General features: G+C 35.1%; 1 protein-coding gene across 19 annotated transcripts in view; it reads left to right on the top strand.

Annotated features, from left to right (window-relative positions):
• Nucleotides 1-19567, top strand: part of LOC128230308 (dynein heavy chain domain-containing protein 1-like) — a 125523-nt gene that overhangs the window by 24653 nt on the left and 81303 nt on the right. For 15 of the 19 annotated variants that reach the window (XM_052942490.1, XM_052942482.1, XM_052942555.1 and 12 more), the window contains 16 exons: nucleotides 2188-2385; nucleotides 2817-2987; nucleotides 3947-4190; nucleotides 7333-7389; nucleotides 8021-8184; nucleotides 8972-9106; nucleotides 9446-9541; nucleotides 9803-9934; nucleotides 10321-10549; nucleotides 11124-11297; nucleotides 12869-13100; nucleotides 13700-13848; nucleotides 14211-14405; nucleotides 14993-15258; nucleotides 15808-15940; nucleotides 16303-16415. In XM_052942490.1, the coding sequence (XP_052798450.1) occupies nucleotides 2188-2385; nucleotides 2817-2987; nucleotides 3947-4190; nucleotides 7333-7389; nucleotides 8021-8184; nucleotides 8972-9106; nucleotides 9446-9541; nucleotides 9803-9934; nucleotides 10321-10549; nucleotides 11124-11297; nucleotides 12869-13100; nucleotides 13700-13848; nucleotides 14211-14405; nucleotides 14993-15258; nucleotides 15808-15940; nucleotides 16303-16415 (2688 nt within the window). The remainder of the gene's footprint in view (nucleotides 1-2187; nucleotides 2386-2816; nucleotides 2988-3946; nucleotides 4191-7332; nucleotides 7390-8020; nucleotides 8185-8971; nucleotides 9107-9445; nucleotides 9542-9802; nucleotides 9935-10320; nucleotides 10550-11123; nucleotides 11298-12868; nucleotides 13101-13699; nucleotides 13849-14210; nucleotides 14406-14992; nucleotides 15259-15807; nucleotides 15941-16302; nucleotides 16416-19567) is intronic. The other 4 variants (XM_052942546.1, XM_052942589.1, XM_052942617.1 and 1 more) reach the window with 1 other exon arrangement.

The following is a 19567-nucleotide window of genomic DNA, read 5'->3' on the forward strand; positions in this document are numbered from 1 at the left end:
GATTATGGCCCTTGAATTGGTCAAAATTTGCCATTTTTGCTTTGTCCACTGTCTAATTTGAACAGTTATCATCTGATCTTCACCAAACTTGCTGAAAATATTTGTTGGTAAAATAAATCGGTCAAGTATGATAATCAGCCAAATGCCCCGAAGCACTTCAGGATTACTGCCCTTGCCATTTAAGCTTTGTCTACTCTCTAACTTGAACAATTCTCATCTGACCTTCACCAAACTTGCTGAAAATGTTTGTAGCTATAAAATCTTTACCAAGACAGTAAGTTGTCTTAGAATCCAAGAAATTATTGATGGGCATATTTTGTGAGTGTCACTCTTGTTGTTTATGTTTGAATGGTCACAGTTACATAAAACTTGGCGTTGAGGTAGAAGCAAGTCCAAGAGCAAATTCCTGTACCCAGATCTGATATTTGATGTTTTTTAAAATACCTATTGCATTATCTTAACGATTTAATCCCAGACCAAACTTCACAAGGGCCAAGTTTCTCAAAACAGTTAAGCATAACAAGCTTAAGTCTTTCATTTCATTTTGCTAAAACACTTACTTTAAATTTATATCTCAAAATGAAAACTAGTTTATCATGCTTTTCATAAAAAATGTTTCTTTTGAATTTAGTCTTGAAACTCTCAAGAATACTACCCAAATTATACCAAAGCAAAAATAGTGAGCTTAGGCCAAAAAAAAAACAACCTGTGTTTCCGGTGACCCGACCGACCCGATTTTTTCTTCGCCGACCCTAATCTTTTTTTTAGACATAAAAGTAAAAAAAAATAATTTTATTTCATAATTTTTTTTTATATTTTTTTTAATATATCGTCATTATTTTCGTTCTTTGTCTTTCTATGTACCTGGAGAATAAACTTTCATTCCTTATTATGTATTACCGAGACGCTATGTCAACAGGAATACAAAATGGCGGAGGGCGGCGAACCCTGTCCGATATCTTCAAATTGGCAAACGCATGTTTACGGTCCAAACACGTGGTTAATCACAAGAGACATATTTTGCAGTCTTTAAAATGAAAATATTTAGGATTATAGCTCGCGGTGTTATTTATTCATGTCCAAAATAAAACTTTCTTTTTACGATTAGGCATTGCGTATATCATGCAGGCTTCTTACGATTAAGCTTTGCTCCATCTAATCACAGACCTATAAACCAGTTTATATGTCCGTGATCTAATGCAGGCTACTTGCCAGGTTCCAATACACATTTCACTAATCTTTACATTAATTTATCCACAATTATCAATGGTTATTTATTTCGCCTTATTAAAAATAAGTCCCATTACCGGTAACTAAAATCCAATTAAAAACCTTTGAAAGTTAACGACACATTTGTTGGAATGTGTTGGCTGCAGATCAAACGGTACTATTTGTGACGTCAGTGCACGAGCGGTGATAATATCAAAGGCGCGTCGCTATGGTTTGTATTTAATTTAGTCAGTCGGATACCGTACGATCCCATTTGATTGCCAAGATATCGCCTAGGCTGGTAAGAAAATACTATACGATCGAAAAAACAATCAATAATCGTCGTCTGGGAATCTTATAACAATGACCGAAATGTTTGAATTCACTATAAATATGAATGAAACTTTGATTGTACGAAAATAAGATAAGTAAAATAAATCCATATCCCCGTTTACTTGTTCTATTTTTAACCTACCTCCACTTGAAGGCCTAGTTTAAGGAGCTCACAGTTGACAAGAAAATCGGCGATTTTCCTCATGCAAATTAACAAATTAGTTGATATTTGACTGTTTGGGTAGAACATTCTCACAGATCTGTAGAAATTGAAGTGCTGGGTTGTTTTCTAAAAACCGATCGAGACTTATAAACGAGTATTGTATACAAAAAACACCAGATTTCATATGCAAAATTGGCAGGAAAATACGGTAGTCGAAGGTGTTTTTCTGTGACTTTTTGTGAATTATGAAATGCTTAGATATAACATAATTGTTATGATTCAACAGAAAATTGCATGATATGGAAACTGTAATTGCATGATATGGAAACTGTAAAAAAAAAAAAAAAAAAAAAAAATCCCGACCGACCGACCCTTTTTTTTTTCGCCATGTCACCGGAAACACAGGCATCTGCTGGGAACCAAACAATATTTTGTTCGGTTTGTTAGTTAATAGATATTTATTGCATCGTCTTATTTTGTAGATCCGAGACAAGTTCTATGACATCCAGACCCAGCTGCACAAGGCATCTAAGTGGCGTGAGGCGATCTGCGGAGAACCATATGACCTTGCGTTCCTCACAGACATGATGGTGAAGTTGGACGTGAGGCAGGAGCTCTGGAAGTATGTCGAGGTCTCCACACACGCCATCAAGGACTGGAAGTCCATGCTGTTTAAGAAAGTATGTCTGAACTTGTGTTATCACTTTGTTGAATAATTTGTACTGCGTCATAATTAGATAAATCTTGTGGTCCCCACATACGCCAGCAAGGACTGGAGGTCCATACCCATTAAAAGGAACGGACTGAATCTTGGACATCATTAATTCTATTCATCATCATTATCATCATCATCATCATCATCGTTATCGTCATCATCGTTGTTGTCATCATCATTGTCACCATCATGATCATCATCATCAAACTGTTCATTTAAATCTTATTCCCAATTCAAAGGAACATCAAGAAGGCCCTTCCCAAGGTTAATGAGTTGCCGGCAGCCATTGGTCAAATCAAGACATTACTTTCCACTCCAGTTTAACTACCAAATGATCTGGGTTAAATTTATAAGCTTTCCAAATATTGTATTTATTTTAATCCAATCCAATTCCAGATGAACATCAAGAAAGCCCTGGAGAAGGTTATTGAGTGGCAGTCGGCAGTTGGCCAGCTGAAACCGTACCTCCCTCCCCAGGACAGGGTGCTTACTTCATGGTTCAAGATGCTGCAGGACTTCAAGAAAGACCTTCCCGTCCTCCATAAACTGGCAAATGATGCCCTTAAGGTACTTGTTGTTTAAAATAATTGAGAGTTTTATCAATGTATTGTGCCATAGTTACCATATTGACTCGAAGTAGTAGTTAAATCAAAACTTACATTAATGTGTTTTTATACCCTCACAAACGAAGTTTGAGGGGGTATATAGGAGTGAGCTTGTCGGTCGGTCGGTCTGTCGGTTTTCATGGTTTCTGGACGATAACTCATGAAAGGCTAGACAGATTTGAAAAATTTTTGGTACACAGCTCTAGTTTTCTCAGCTCTTTATAAGGGGCAAGGGTGCTTTGAATTGTGGGCATATAACATTATATACTGTAACTTCTATGCTAACAACCTCCTATAGACACAAACTGATAGCAATCCATTTAAAGAAACAAAAAGCAAATATTTTGTTTTTTAAATTTCTAAATTTTGATACTACTGTGCCCAATTTCTCGAAAGTTTGTAAGTCCCTCATAACAGCCTTAAGCTAAGTTCACTACTTTTGTTTAGCAATTATTTGCGTAATATTTACTTCTTTAAGAACGTTTATACTTTTGTAGGAAATATCTTTATGATTTTCAAAATAAACCATTTTCCATTCATAAAAATTCATTTTCAGTATGTATTTTGGCTAATTGAAATAAGCTACTTAAGCCTGTTAAGCTTAAGAAGTTTTGAGAAATTGGGCCCAGTACTTGGGAACAATGTGGTGATTTTGAAATTGTCAATAAGGGTCTTAATTTCGTCCAATTTTAGGATGAGAAAAAACACTGTGAGCAATTTACAGATTTGACCAAAAAAGGCGTTATTTGGAGTTTGGATATTTTAGCCTATTTGAAATCACATTTCTATGTATGCATTAATGACTTCATAAAATGTGTGGATAAAATTATTGTCCTTTACCTTATTGTAAATGCTGCGTTTTTTCCACGTTCACTATGTATATGTTTGTTTGGTTCATATGTATTTGTTTATGATTTTCAGGAGCGCCACTGGAAGGCAATCTTTGTAGGTATGAATGAATCCTACGACCCTAAGAAACAGTTCACAGTTTCCGACCTACTGACCTACGACCTCAAAGACCATGAGCAGCTCGTAAACCAGATCTACCTGGGGGCCGTGGCTGAGTATGACCTTGAACAGAAGATAGGGCATATGAAGAAATTCTGGCTTGAGAGGGAGTTTAAACTGGCCAAGCATATACCAGACAGCCTGCTCGCGTCTAAAGGTGGGTGTAGCATAAGGCATCGATTAAAAAATAGTTTTTAGAACCAACATGACTAAAAAAGACTGACTCAATAAAAAATACCTTTAATCCGGAAGTTTTTTAGGCTCTCCAAATTGTCAAAACAATGTTTTTAATTTTTGCATTATGGGATGTGGAATAAAAGGGTCAGGAAGTAAAAACAACAACAAAAAAATTCAACCAATCTACCATACTTTCAAAGTGTGAGTTGGGTAATGCCAAACAAACTATTTTTTAATTGTGGGGTTACTGGTGTTTTATTGAAGGAAAGTGTATCTTTAGATCACTGCAAATAGGGTTATAATATATCTATAGAGTAGAAGTACACTATACTGCATCCCAGTAGAAAAACATAGCCAAAGATACTTTACTTATCTGATATTCATTTGTAAATAGAGATTTATAGAGTAACGTCAAGTGCATAAAAAAGAAGCTTTTCATTTCTTTTTAAGATATAATCTTATCACTGTAGATTTAGCATAGATTGTCAAGTTAATATTTTCTAACCAGTCGTAGTCATAGCACACAATTCACTTGTTTCAATCTATATAAACGTTTATATTGCAAAGAGCTTATTTCATATTATTTATTACCACACACAATTGAAACAGAATCAGAAAACAAAGATGCTGAAGAAAAGAAAGATGGTCAACGAAAGAGCATTAGTATGTCGAGACGGAAGTCTAATAAACCTAATCCTGGTAATTGTAACCCTGAGTTTCCCTATAATGTCACTGATTTTATCCTTCGGATGTCACTGATTTTATCCTTCTGAAGTCACTGATTATGTCTTTCTGAAGTCATCGATTATGTCTTTCTGATGTCATTGATTTTCACATGTTTCTCTTGGCTTAAATATCACAAATTTTGACCCCTATTGTCAATGTTTTTTTCCTTAAATGTCACTGATTATTTCCTCTAATAGCACATATTTTATCCCTCTCATTTTAGCATTATGATATTGTCACAAATTTTGACCTCAATGTTGCTTATTTATAACTCTATTATCTTCAAAGTCACTGATCATTATCTCTAATGCTGCTCTAATGCTGCTGATAATGTCATCGAAAGACACCAATAATTATCTCTAATGTCGCTGATAATGTCATCCAAAGCCACCAATACCGTAAATGAAAGTCCAAGAAAAAACTTTTGATCTATGTTTTTGGTTAAAAGACGCATAGAAAAGATGTCAAATTGTCTGGCATTTTCGGCCACCATGTTTGTTGACAGTGACAAAATGGTGACGGTTATCTTTAAAACCATACAATGATAAACTGTCGAGAATGATAAGTTAAGTTATGCAAAAACCTTATATATTGTACGGGTTTGTTCTCAAAATGTCAACACCTACAGAAAAGAATAAAGAATGTGACAAAGTGTGAAAAAACGAGACCATTATCGCAACAGTATGTGGTATTGGTATGTTAAACAGGATAAAGGCAGTCGAGTTTGTCACACCTTCTCGTACAACTGACAAAAATATTTTGACAGTGCCCAACTTTGCTTTTTTATATGCAAGTTTTATTATTGTTCAATTCAATTTATTATTCAAAATAATATTGAATAACTTTAATCGAAAAATATTTTTGTTTATATATAAACGTCTTACGATATACCGTATTCCGATCTTCAACTGCCGTTTTAACTCGTATATACTCGATTAATATGACGCAAGTAACATTCCTTTCTACATAAATCTAAAACTCTCGGCTTGAAATCGACCTCAGAAAAAAGTTAAAAAAATTGTTGCTGTGTATTATACGCAGGCATTTTTTTGCATCGAAATCTGAGGGAAAAAAAGGGCGTCTAATACCCAGTCATTTATGGTAATTGTCTCTAATGTCGCTGATAATGTCATCCAAAGCCACCAATAATTATCTCTAATGTCGCTGATAATGTCATCCAAAGCCACCAATAATTATCTCTAATGTCGCTGATAATGTCATCCAAAGCCACCAATAATTATCTCTAATGTCGCTGATAATGTCCCCTAAAGTCACTGATTTTATCCTTTAATTTCGTTGATTTCTTTTAATGTCAATGACATCAGTCTTAAAATTAATGTCACTAAAATGACATTCCTACACAGTGACCCTGTATTTCGACACTTAGGGCGTTTTTGTTGATACCAAACCAGTTTCAGTTTTTGTTTCAATGGTTTCAGCAGTTACGATACCAGTTTTGATAGTTTTGCTTGAAGTAACAAATGCATGGTTTTGTGTACATTTTCAACAATATGGTGGAGCTATTGTAGCTACTGAGCTACACAATTACTAATGTAACCCTTTTCATTTAGCTCATTTGCCCATTGTCAGGCATTGTTATCAAAAAGATTGAGTTTCAACAAACGTGGTTGATCACTTTCCGCCATGTTGTGTTCGAAGTAAACTAGTTTTCGGATGGAGCAAACCGATGAAACCGCCACCGGTATGGGTTTCGTTATTTTCCAAAACCGGTTTCGGTTTTCGTTAAAAAACTATTAAAACTGGTTTTGGTTTTATTTGAAACTGTTACAACAAATACACAGTTGGTGAAAACGATATTAAACCGAAACCAGTTTATTACCAACAAAACCGCCCTAAAATGTCCTTCATATTGGGTATTTTGTTCAGAACTTTAGTAAAGTGATTGATGTTATTAGGGTAATCATTGTTAACTTTCATATGTTTTCTGCTCTGGAACTAAATCGATTCACTAGTGATAGCAGTTCTATTTCTATCAAGATTTTAGACAACTGTTTAAGCTGTACTTGTTTGATTTAAATCTTTGAGCACATCATCAAAAATTTCACATTTAAAAGTTAACAACAATGTTGTTGATCACGTTGTTAACGAAAACAGAGTTCTGAACAATGAGCCCAATTTTTTGCAAAGTTGATGTAAATTTAATTCTTCTTGTTAATTTTTCTTGTTGGCCGTTATATTTTATATTCCATTATGATTGTTGAAAAGGGCCTTTTAATACTTTACTTCAGTGTTATACTAAGTTTTTATATGATTGTTGTTTTTTTGCAGGTATCAACATCTTTCTAGCATAGACATGCACAATAGTTTGTAGTATTTCACCAATATACTTATTGTTTATATTTTTTTTCATAATTGATACAAAAATGATTTTACAGAGATAAAACTCAGACAGCTCAAAGAGTATGTTAAACTTGCCAAAGAAAAACGAGCCGGTAAACTAATCGTTGACATGCTGGGCTTTGGTTTGTAATGTTTGGGCATTTAATATACAAAATAACATAGTTGTAGGAAATCTGGGGACTAGAACTAGTGTATACATAGTTGTGTAGAAATGATGTTTGTTGACTAAACTGTCTTCTGTGTACCTTAATGTTTACAATGAGAATTTTCTTGTTTGTAATTGGGTTGTGTTTAGTCAGTGTTTTGTACAATAACAAGAAATGAAAATATGTTGTACATTGTGATGTGAAAAAAAGAAGAAAAGAAGGTTCATGCTCTGATTGAAAATCTTTGATGGATATATCTTAATTAATGCTTTTTGATGGATATATGTCTATTTGCATGCATTTGGTATTAAATCTTAAACGCATGTTGTATTCCTCCAGAGAATAAGGCTATAGGTTATGTTTGAAAAAACTTGTGTCACAATCTCATTGCATTTTATATTGGAAATCAACGTGAATGTGGTCACAATGTTTTTCCGGTTGCAATCATTTTTGTATGTCTATCAAAATCACATAGCATTGTTGTTTCCTTTGGTAAAATATCATGTGATTCATGTAGTTTCAGATTCATACAGCAAAATATAAATATTTAAGATTTTAATAACATGTATCCCTCCAGAGCCTAGTAAGAAGCCCAGCAGTCCGCGACGTCGTACAAAACTGGAGAAGTACCGACAAGAGAAGGCTCGCCAGGACCGGGAGGGAGCATTTGCTGGGCTCAATGTGGCAGATGACGACTACTACATTCTGATTGAAGTTGAAGAGCTCAAGTATCAGCTTGAGGTGGGTAAAGGTAGTGGAATTGATAGCTGGGGCCCTTGGTATAGAGTTGTGCAATGTGCAGCATAGTTGTCACTAGGACATTGCTATTTTCTTGATGGTAGGAGTTTCAAAATTGAGGAGGAAAGATGATCTCTGCCGTTGCTGTTGCTGCTGCTGCTACTGCTGCATTTGATGATGATGATGATGAGGATGATGATGATGAGGATGATGATGATGATGATGATGATGGTGGTGGTGGTGGTGGTGGTGGTGGTGGTGGTGATGATGATGATGATGATGATGATGATGATGATGATGGAGTCATGGTGTAGTGCCCCACAGGTTAATATGGCATGTTTGGGCCCACTATATGATAACTTGCACTTATAGCTGGTATTATGCAGTCCCCATACCTTAGTGATAATACAGCCAAGGTAGGGTCATGGTGTAGTGTTTGTATGGCATGTGTGGGTGGGGTTAACTATATATATTATCTCACACTTGTGTTTTACAGATCAGTATGGCTGGCATGATGCAGTTTACCTCGGTGATAGTTCAGCTGAAATTGAGTCATGTTGAAATGCCCTACAGGGGAATATGGCTTGTTGGGGTGTAGCCCACTGTTTAATAACTCAAACTTGTGTATTATAAGATAGTATGATCAGTATAGCTGGGATGATGCAGTCTCCATACCTTGGTGATAATACAGCTGAGGTAGAGTCACGGTGTAGTGCCCTATAGGGGAATATGGCATGTTGGGGAGTAGATCACTGTATAATACTCTAAACTTGTGTATTATGTGTTATAGGATAGTATGATCAGTATAGCTGGGATGATGCAGTCTCCATACCTTGGTGATAATACAGCTGAGGTAGAGTCACGGTGTAGTGCCCTTCAACAGGTGGAGGAAATCACAGACCTCTGGTATACCTGCCAGAAAAAGGTAAATGAGGATTTATAGTCCAAACAGATGAGCATTAGTTTAACATGATAAATTTCATTAGGCGGAATTTTTGAGTATTTTTTTGGCAAAAAAGATAATATTTTTATTTCCAATTCAAGATTTCAGACTTTTGGTCGTATTTATCTTATCAAAATGGTATTTTATGAGACATGATGAAATTAACCGTATTTTTGGTCACACTTCATAACTCATGTTATCTAAGTAAAACCTTTGTTTTTCTTCCATTATTTATTCTGTTTATGTTAAACGTTAAGAAATGTTAGATCTTCCGTTTTGTGTCACTTGAACTGTTTTTCACATGCACCCTTGGTGTTTCAGTGGATGTACCTGTTAAAGGTATTTGAATGGCCCCAGCTGTACAAACGCTTCAAGAACCAGGCCGCTAACTTTGAGTTCATCCATAACAAGTTCAAGGTAGGGGCGAGAAAGTTTTTGATATTTTATCATGAAACAATGTAATGAAACATTATGTATTTTTGATATTACTGGTGTTATAACTATCTCAAGATTGTGACATTAAGTTATTAATAGATAGCATTGAAAATGGCTGTGCAATATATCAGTTTCAATGCTAATGATTTATGGTTAACTGGTTAAACAAATTTCTTCCAGAGCTGACTTTTAAACTTGTCCAAGCATTATGAGACTACCATTTTGTTTATTTATATCTTTCAGAACTGGATGCAGGTGGTATCCAATGACTCGAAGGTCCTGACAGTGATCAACCGACGACGGGGTGAAAAGGGGTACCGTCTCATGCAGGGGGACAAACTCCGCGCAGACTTCCTGGAACTTATACAAAAACAGGTAGGAGCCTGGATCATTCTTGTACTGAATAAATTTTGATGGGTTTAAAATGGGTTTTAAGATGGGTTTAAAACTTCAGTCTGTATAACAAACAAGTGGGATCGAATTTTTGATAATACATGTAATATCATTTTTTTTTATAAATATTGACCAATCGCTTAACATTTTGGCTAACTTTAACCAAACCAAAGAACTAAACAGTTTTATACAATAAGCTACCAATTTAAATGTATATGGATTTTTTTGGGCTGAAATTATATTCATACAATGAAAGGGTGTTTTGTGTACTTCATGTTTTCTTCCGTTTGGTATAAATCCCATTCAGCTGGATACTGAAATATTGAACTGTTCATTATTATATTGCATGTGTATTGCATATATTTCAGGAGGAGATATTGAAACATCTGACTGGCCTGATGGACAACTGTCGACAGGAGTTTACACGCCTGTATTTCCTGTCCGATGAAGAGCTGGTCGAGATGTTGGGCGTGTCCCGTAATCCCCAAGCCCTCACGCCCTTCGCCAAGAAGTGTTTCCCAGGGATACAGTCGCTGGCGTTTGCCCTGCCCCCTGGGACATCAAGTTTGAATACACACCTGGACTTTGCTTTGCATGGTGTGTAAAGTTTTTTTTTTATTTTATAGAATAAGATGAGATAAATTATATTGACAAGCATGGGTCTTGTGACATATCACAGGTGAATCATGATGTATACAATCTGTAGAAAATATCTAAAATCACAGTAACATAAGGTCAATGCAGATAAAGTTTAATACTGATTGTTCAAACACTAAAAAACATAAGCCTAGTTGGTCAAATTCATTCTTTTCCTCAGTAAAGCTAGAGAATGAATTATTTTTATATCAAACTGATAAATTTATTTATGAGAGTGACATTGATGTTTTCATATTAATATCTTGATATATAAATTTTATTCATTTTCCAGCAATTGTGAAACAAGTTATTACAACATTTTGTTAATCGCACTTAATGGCTTGGTGTTATGTGAGATGAGAGTGTGGCCTTTTGGTTGTATGTGTGCATGTGGGGTGTGCGGGGCCCACTTGTCCTGCTTGGTAACCACAGAACAAACCTTACTCATATCATACTTGAGTCTGGAGGCCCAGAAGAAGTTCACAAAGCTTTACAGTCACTAGCCAATATTAAATTCCCTCTTATTCATATACAGCTGACAAGCTCCAGGTCATTGCTGTCCGTGGTGCTATGGGAGAAGAACTACCATTCTTTGCCCATCTGGAGGCCCAGAAGAATTCCACACGCTGGCTGAAACTCTTGGAGAGCATTATGAAGAACACAGTAGCAACAATTCTGCAGGCCTGTGTCCAGACCAGGTTGGAAGATGGTGGGTGATGCTTTATATGCTCAGTTTATTTTGAAAGTAGTAACAGCAGTCGAAACTCACTATGTTTAATTATGTTATCCCGATAATCTGGTTGAGTTGAATCCGGTTCAGTTTGACATGTTTTGTGTTTTGGTTATATCAATGTTTGTTATGTCAAAGTGTTTCCGGAGGTCCCAATGACTTGGACATAGTGGGTATTGACTGTATAAGAAAGTAGTATTTCTAACATTATTTGTTTTGCATCTAGATATTTATCTCAATTTGAACCTCATGAACTGTTTTTCAAGAATTGCCCTTACTGCCAAACAAATGCATGTCAAGATATCCTATTATTCCACGGCTCTCACTAGGCTGAAAATTTGAGTCAAATTAGGGAGAAGTGGGGAGACTTTAGGGAGAAGTGATACTTTTCGTAACACCTGATATAAAAACTATGCCATACAACACACCTCAGTTTATATTCACATTCAAATTGATTGCTATAACTATATTTTGGCTCAGCAAAAGAGTATTTGTCAATGTCACATAGTTTATCTCCAAATAGCATCTAAAATGAAACAAAAACCAAGACAGCTAAGCATTTGAAACAATCAAAATGACCTTATTAATGAACTGTCAAAATACATAAAGTGCAGGGGGCAAATCTTAATTTGGTACGTTCAGGATAGGGTATGAATGTCACATTCAGCTATGCTGTTATTTACTTGTCTCTGACTAAATAATTTTCAATATGCTGACATTTAAGAACCAAATGACATTTAAATCACTGTCCTTGATGAAAAAATTACTAATACATAATTGGAGGTTGAGAAATTAACTAGAAAAATTGTTCTGACAAAATGGCGATCTCACCGAATATTTTGACATCTTAAACAGGAGAAAAATACTGTTAGTAAACTCTACATAAAGCAAAAAAATAATTTTGTAAAAACAAAACAATTTTTTATCATGAACATTTCACTAAAACCAATCAAATTATTTGTTAATGCGTCATGTTATTGATTTTCTTAGTGCCACCTTGCACATGACCCGAGATTGCTATGACCGTCTGCTTGACAAAAGCAACAATCTTGCTTTGTTTGTGCAATACATATATCAGTTATTTTTTAACTTGATTTGTGCTTGACAAGATTTTTCATTATTATGTCATATTTTCTATTGCATTTTAACGAACTTATATCATTTGACCAGGGTCTTCTCAATGTACATTCTGGTTGGTTTACTTTCAATAGCTCCGCCTGCTGGCGATGTTTTGGTAATTGGATGTCACGGTCCCAATTATCGGATTAGGAGATTACCAAATTTTATGAATGGCTAATTGCGGTGTTTTGACTTATGGGACATTGGCCTAATACTCGCTGATTGACAGATTTACAATGTACTAAAATTTTTGGCGAAGTCAATGTCGCTTTGATGATACAAATGGGCAAAGTCTGGGAGTTTTAGGCGACCACTTCGCCCAAGTCGCACCCTCGCGAGAACCCTGTATTCATCCATAAGTTTACTTGTAACCAAAAGACTATATTAGTTCTGGAACAAAAATAAATTCTGAACATCCTTAATCTTACTAGGAGGCAAAGTTCAAGCTCTGGACATCCTAGAAGAGATGACAGCAGTGTATCGAGCCAAGTCGGAACAGACAGAAGAAGACCTAGCTGTTGAACTGAAGCATGTGTACGGCCACTGGATGCTCCGGTTCCCAACCCAAAGTGTGCTGGTCACTGAGGGTATCCTTTGGTCCAGGGCCATCAACCGCGCTCTGGAGAAGGAACACAGTCAGTTGGAGGACCTCAGGTGTCTGAGGTAGGCATTTGATTGTAAAAACATGTTATCTTGTGTAAATTGTGTAACAAAACATCATTTAGTATTTATTATCTTTGGTAGGCAATCATTGGCAAAATATGTGGTATGCAATCTGTAAGCTTTACATTAGGTAAGTAATATAATTATAAGGTAGGCAGTACCAATTGTCAGGGATAAGCAGATGGATGTAAGCAATACCATTAAGCAATATATGAAGTAAGCAATGTATTAGGTAAGCAATCATTGATAAGCAATTAATAGTAAGCAAACATTGTTAAGAAATTTATAATGTAAGCAAACATTGGTAAGCAATTTTAATGTAAGCAAACATTGTTAAGCAATTTATAATGTAAGCAAAGATTGGCAAACATTGGTAAGCAATAAATTGTGCAAGCAATCATTAGTAAGCAATATATTTGATAAGCAATCATTGATAAGAAATTTATGAGGTAAGCAATCATTTTGACGAAATTTATTAAGTAAGCAAGCATTGGTAAGATATTTATGAGGTAAACAAACATTGGTTAACGAATTCTTACACATGTTAGGTTGTTTTTCCCCTATCAGTACAGATAAATATCTCTCCTATGTGTATACAGGACCAACTATGAGGGAAGATTGAGTCAGTATGTGGAGATCTTGAAGGAGATGCATACAACTGGTGCCAGCTCCGAGGTCCAACACAGACTACAGTGTCTTATAACTGTCCTGGTCAGCCAGAACATCCAGCACAGGGACAATTTGACAGGTAGGAAAACTTTCATGTTTTCACATTTTCCATGTTAGTTATCCATACAACACAGCAGAGCTTTTTTGAATTTTGCTTTTTTAAGTTTCAAGGAACGTAATGACAATGCCACCTGGAAGCATTTAACCTTTGCTGTTACATTGCAAAGAACAACAGAGTTGTGTGTTAATTAACGATCCCAAAATTTGCTGATTACTTTTCGTTCATACAGGCAAACCTCTCTATGTATTCTCTGATATCTCGACTTTCTGGTTGTCTCAAACATTTTTCCTTGGTCCCGAATTTATTCCTTCTTATTCTATTTAAAATAATTCCGCTTATGTGTATTTTAAGAGACAAAATGAAACCGCTCTCTTTTCCAGCTGTAATGTCTGAGCCAGAGGTCAATGACAAGTCTTTCACTTGGCTGAGAATCCTGCGTTACAATATGGACATACGGAATGTTCTCAGGGCAAAACAGGAACCCATTGATCCTGCCCCACCCCCTGGCCAGCCCGACTTTGCCGCCTCACGTCGAGCCAAACAAGCTGTCAGGAGAAAGAGCAGGAAGGAATCTTGTAAGAAAATCATTAAATATTTTAAGATCTATAGTTACTATCCTACAGGGCCAGTATTAATAAAGCATCTTAAGTCATTTCTTAACTTAAGTCAAATTGTTAAAAGTTTCATAATCTAATTAAAAGAAAAGTATAAGTGAGTTTAGAATTAAAGTATTTTTATTCAATAACGTCAATAGAAAATAAATCATTTCAGATAGCATCACGCATTTATATCAAATAACCAGTGAAATACTTAACTTAGGAAAATGACTTAAGTTAGGAAATGACTTAAGTTAGGAAATGACTTAAGTTAGGAAATGACTTAAGACGTTTTATGAATACTGGCTATGGACTGTATTTATTTATGAAAGCATCTAAGAGCTTTATCGGTTAGTTTAGGCAAAGTATATTTGATTTTGCAAGTAAAACATTCAATTTAACTTGTGACACTCACTTAAAATTTAACTGAAGTTCTTGATCTAATGATATTTTATTGCATGCTTGGTGAAAAGATGGCCCACAAGAGAACAAAAAAGAATTCAGCCATTCTTGTGACTACATCTTATCAAAACCTCAATGCTAAATATTCCATATTCTACCTTCAGTTGACTCGAGCCCGATGCAATCCTTAAGCCGCACGAAGACGAGTGTCTCCACTGACTTCCAGTTCAGTCGGTGCACAGTCCACCAACTTGGGAACATCTTCCACTATGATTACGAGTACCTCGGACCCTCTGAGCGCCTCGTGATGACCCCGCTCACAGAGCGTGCGTTCCTGTCCTTAACACAGGCTGTGAAGAATTTCCATTGTGGGACACTGATTGGACCACCAGGCATGGGGAAGTCAGAGACTGTGAAAGATCTTGCAAAGGTTGTTGTCTTTATGTTTATGGTATACCTGAGTTAGAACAAAATTGCTGGTAGTTTCTTATTTGGAGGAGAGTTTTCCTGTTTATCTTATTTTCGTATTTGTGACTGTTTTGATGTTATCAAATCAAAATGTTTCTGAAAACTTTGATTAGTAAAGATATAAAAATATTTTATACAAATTATACTATTGATCTTAATGATAAGAAATATATTAGAAATTAAAAAAAAAATTGAACCCATGTTAACTTGGGTTGCAGTCAGGGACTGTATCGATAACACCAACGTAGACAGATAAATAGAGGGATTTTTGAAACAATAAATTTTGATGTAATTTGTCAAAATTGAAATGAAAGTTGTCAACATTTGAATGTTTATTGTTATTGTTTTATGGTTGTTGGAATATACTTTAAAAAAAACACTTATGTACTCAGCTGTAACAGTGAATTGACACTTCCCATGGTGACCCAGTACATGATGGAAATAGTGCAACCTGTCTGATAAGGATTGGTCCCCCCCCCCAAGTTATTGAGAGAGTTATCTTCCCTTGTAGGTGTTTGGGTGTTGTCTGTACACCATCAGCTGTAACAGTGAGGTCACACTACACATGATGACCCAGTACATGATGGGGATGGTCCAGTCTGGATGCTGGGCTCTATTTGATGACACAGACAGGCTAACCAAAGGTAAGAAAACTTATCTCTTTGTGTTATAGCTTCTTTTTTTTCCAAATTTTTGGAAAAGTTTTGTGGGATATTTTTAGCTTTGAGATATTGTCATAGCCTTGCTTGGCTGTTGGCATACAAAAACTTTAACCTGGGACATAATTTAAAAATGGTAAGGCCAATAAATCTTGCTTTGATAATTGTAGAGTAATTCCTCTTTACTACTTAAAAGCTAGAATTTCATTCATTATCATTTCATTAACATATTGGATGCTTCGATTATTCGGAATATTAAAAAACAATCACTGGCTTTTGTTGCCATTGACTGAACCTGCACACTTATTATCTAGCCCCACCCTGATAATCCTACTATCTCCTTGTAGGTCTAATGTCAGTGACTTCCCAGCACCTAGACCATCTCCGTACAGCCCTGAGGACACTTGATGTCTCCAGTGAAAACCAGTACAAGATACGGGGCCAGCCCCGCTCTGATAAGGTAGGGTTTTGTTAGATAGTTGTACCTTACATGATCATGTACAAATTTTTTTTATATACTAGGATGTTATTGCTTAGGAAGAAAAGTTGTAAATAAATTCTTTTACATCACAACTTTTAAAGAGGTAATAATGATATTACTGGGGAAGATAATGTGTGAATAAATCTTTTTACATTGAGGTTATAATGATATTACTTAGGAAGAAAATGTGTGAACAAATCCTATAACATCAAGGTAATAATGGTATTACTGGGGAAGAAAATGTGTGAACAAATCCTTGAACATCAAGGTAATAATGCTATTACTTAGGAAGAAAATGTGTGAACAAATCCTTGAACATCAAGGTAATAATGGTATTACTGGGGAAGAAAATGTGTGAACAAATCCTTGAACATCAAGGTAATAATGGCATAACTGGGGAAGAAAATGTTTGAACAAATCCTTGAACATCAAGGTGATAATGGTATTACTGGGGAAGAAAATGTGTGAACAAATCCTTGAACATCAAGGTTATAATGATATTACTGGGGAAGAAAATGTTAAAACATATTCTTTCAGATCACATCATTGAAAGAGATTAAAATAATATTACTGGGGAAGAAAAGTGTGAACACTTTAAAATATTTAACACTGCAACGGATTGTAGAAGTAAAAGTAAGAGTAAAGAGTCTCACATTTTTTTCTGCAGCAATATCTCTCAAACCTTGTTGCCTTTGTGGAAAAGGAATTTATGCTGTCTCATGTATTGAGGCTCTTCTGATTTTAGAGGATTTTGAAGTCATTTATTCTTAACTAGATTAATTTATTAAAATAATTGCAGTTTTAATATAGATGGCCTTAGCAAATATACAAGATTTTCGTATTTTATGAGCATTGCATCATTTTATTATGTTCTGTTCAGAAAATAAAGCATCTCTTACTAATACTTATTGTAGATGAAAGAGAGACATTTAATGATGCACGATATAACTTTTAACTAATACTCTTTGTAATTTACTTCAGTTTTTAGGTCTTTAATTTAACCCTTAACTCTTGCTCCATCTTAAATGTTCCATGGTCTTATACTGTCTCTATTTTTAACCAGATTCCATGCCTGTCTACGATCAGTTTACTGCATATTTATATGTTTCTTATTTGAATGGTTATAAAATATCTTGTTTTGTTTCTACTTATAAAACAAACAAAAAAATAAAAAAAAATCTTATGAAAATAATTATAATTCCGTTTTCAGACATTTTCCGTGGTGGGTTTATTATTACACAGGCTGTTTCCTACTTTTATAGATTTTGCTAGAATTATATCTTTTCTTTCCTGATCTTTCTAAGATTTCTATTGACTATGTAAGACCAGATATTGCTTTAAAATTAACGGTAGTCTTACTTGTCTAATGTTATTTTTTTGTGCATAAGCCCTGAATCTGTTTCAAATCCTGGAATATACAAAAACACAATGACAAAAAAACAAGCAGTTTTAGCTCATTATTCTATCAATTGTAGAGAAATAATTTATAGTTGTAGTTATGTCCTGTTCTTGGCCATTGATTTCAAAACAAATGATTCATAATCACATAAAACTTAGTACTTGTTTGTTTGCCAAGTTAGCACAGTGGTTAGAGCACTTTCTACTCATCTAGGTGACCCTGGTTTGTACCTGGCCTGGGGGCATGAGAGTTTGGGTTTGTGGTCACCAAACTGGACAAGTGGATTTCTTCCGGGTACTCTGGTTTCCCAACCAACCCAAGACCACACTCTTGCATAACAATTGTGGCAATGAGAGTGATCAATATAATGTTGTAACAACTTGTTTTCTATTCTGGTAAAAATTAATAAGTTAAAAAAATAAAATAAACTTAGTACCCATTTTACCAGTGATTATCTCCTCATGTGTAGCAAGGCCCATAACTCTGCCTATAATGCTTTTCAAGTTATACTCCTTCGTTAACTGTGAAAAGTGGACAAGTCTAGGCATTTGTTTTCAGTGATCTGGTTTAATAAGTTAGAGAAGATAGCCATTTAAATGCATTGTTCGGAATTTTGTTAAAGTTGACAACATTGTAAATGTTATCATTGTTAACTTTCAAACCTTCGCTACTTTTGAAGTTTCATGGACACGCTTCTGATCGGCAGTACTAATTACAAATCTTGAGACAACTGTTACAGCTGTACTATTTGTACTTAAATATTAGAGCACATCATGAAATATTTTAGCATTAAAAGTTAACAACAATGCTATTAACAATGTTGTTAACTTTTACAAAGTCTTAACAATCCGCTCATAGTGTTATAGTTTGCTGCTAATAGTTAGCAAGAAACTGTTGAGTGCCTCAAGCAAGAATCTGTTGAGTGCCTCAAACAAGAATCTGTTGAGTGCCTAAAGTATTCTTTCATATAATATTCTTATAAGATATTCTCATTTCTTTGTAGACCTTTGCTGTTAGATGTAGTAAACAAATATGCTGCCATAGATTTTAATTTTGTGTAACAGGAAATCATTATACATTAGAGTATGGTCATAAAAGGTCCCATGTTTCATCCACTGTACTTTTCATATTTTCGTTAATCCAACAAATAGCAGGGCCATTCCTAGACTAATTTAGCGCAAGGCACCGGGGCGTCTGTTTTCCATAATTTATATTGTTGGTGCACTTCAAAAATGTATTGCCTTATGGTCATGATCATGGGGTGTAAAATGCAAAAAGGGGTACCCCCTCCCACACACACCCCCTTCAGAAGTTGTGGCTAAAATTTTCAGGGGATGGTCCTGAATAAGGTAAGATACATGTAGTTGACAAAACCTGAATATAGTAAGCAGTGCTATTGATGATACTGAATGTAATGTAAGTTTTCTTATTCAATATAAATTGTATATGAATTGGAACTAGAACCTCTAATATTTTGTTTATATATAATTTCTTTAGTTATATTTGTGTCACCTGTGAAGCATAGAAGATACATAGCGATCACTTTGTCTGAGGTTTGTGCTTGCATTGTCTGCATTGTGGTTGTTGTCATGTTTTTGTATACGATCAATACATTTTGAATGATTGTTTGTGGAGTTTTCAAACTTGGTATGCACATGATCATAAAATGACCTATGATTGTGAGGTCAGTAAGTCAAAGGTCAAGGACAAAGTTGCTTTAAGTAGATAAAAT

Source organism: Mya arenaria, chromosome 1 (genome assembly GCF_026914265.1).
Source record: "Mya arenaria isolate MELC-2E11 chromosome 1, ASM2691426v1".
NCBI classification, from domain to species: Eukaryota; Metazoa; Mollusca; class Bivalvia; order Myida; family Myidae; genus Mya; species Mya arenaria.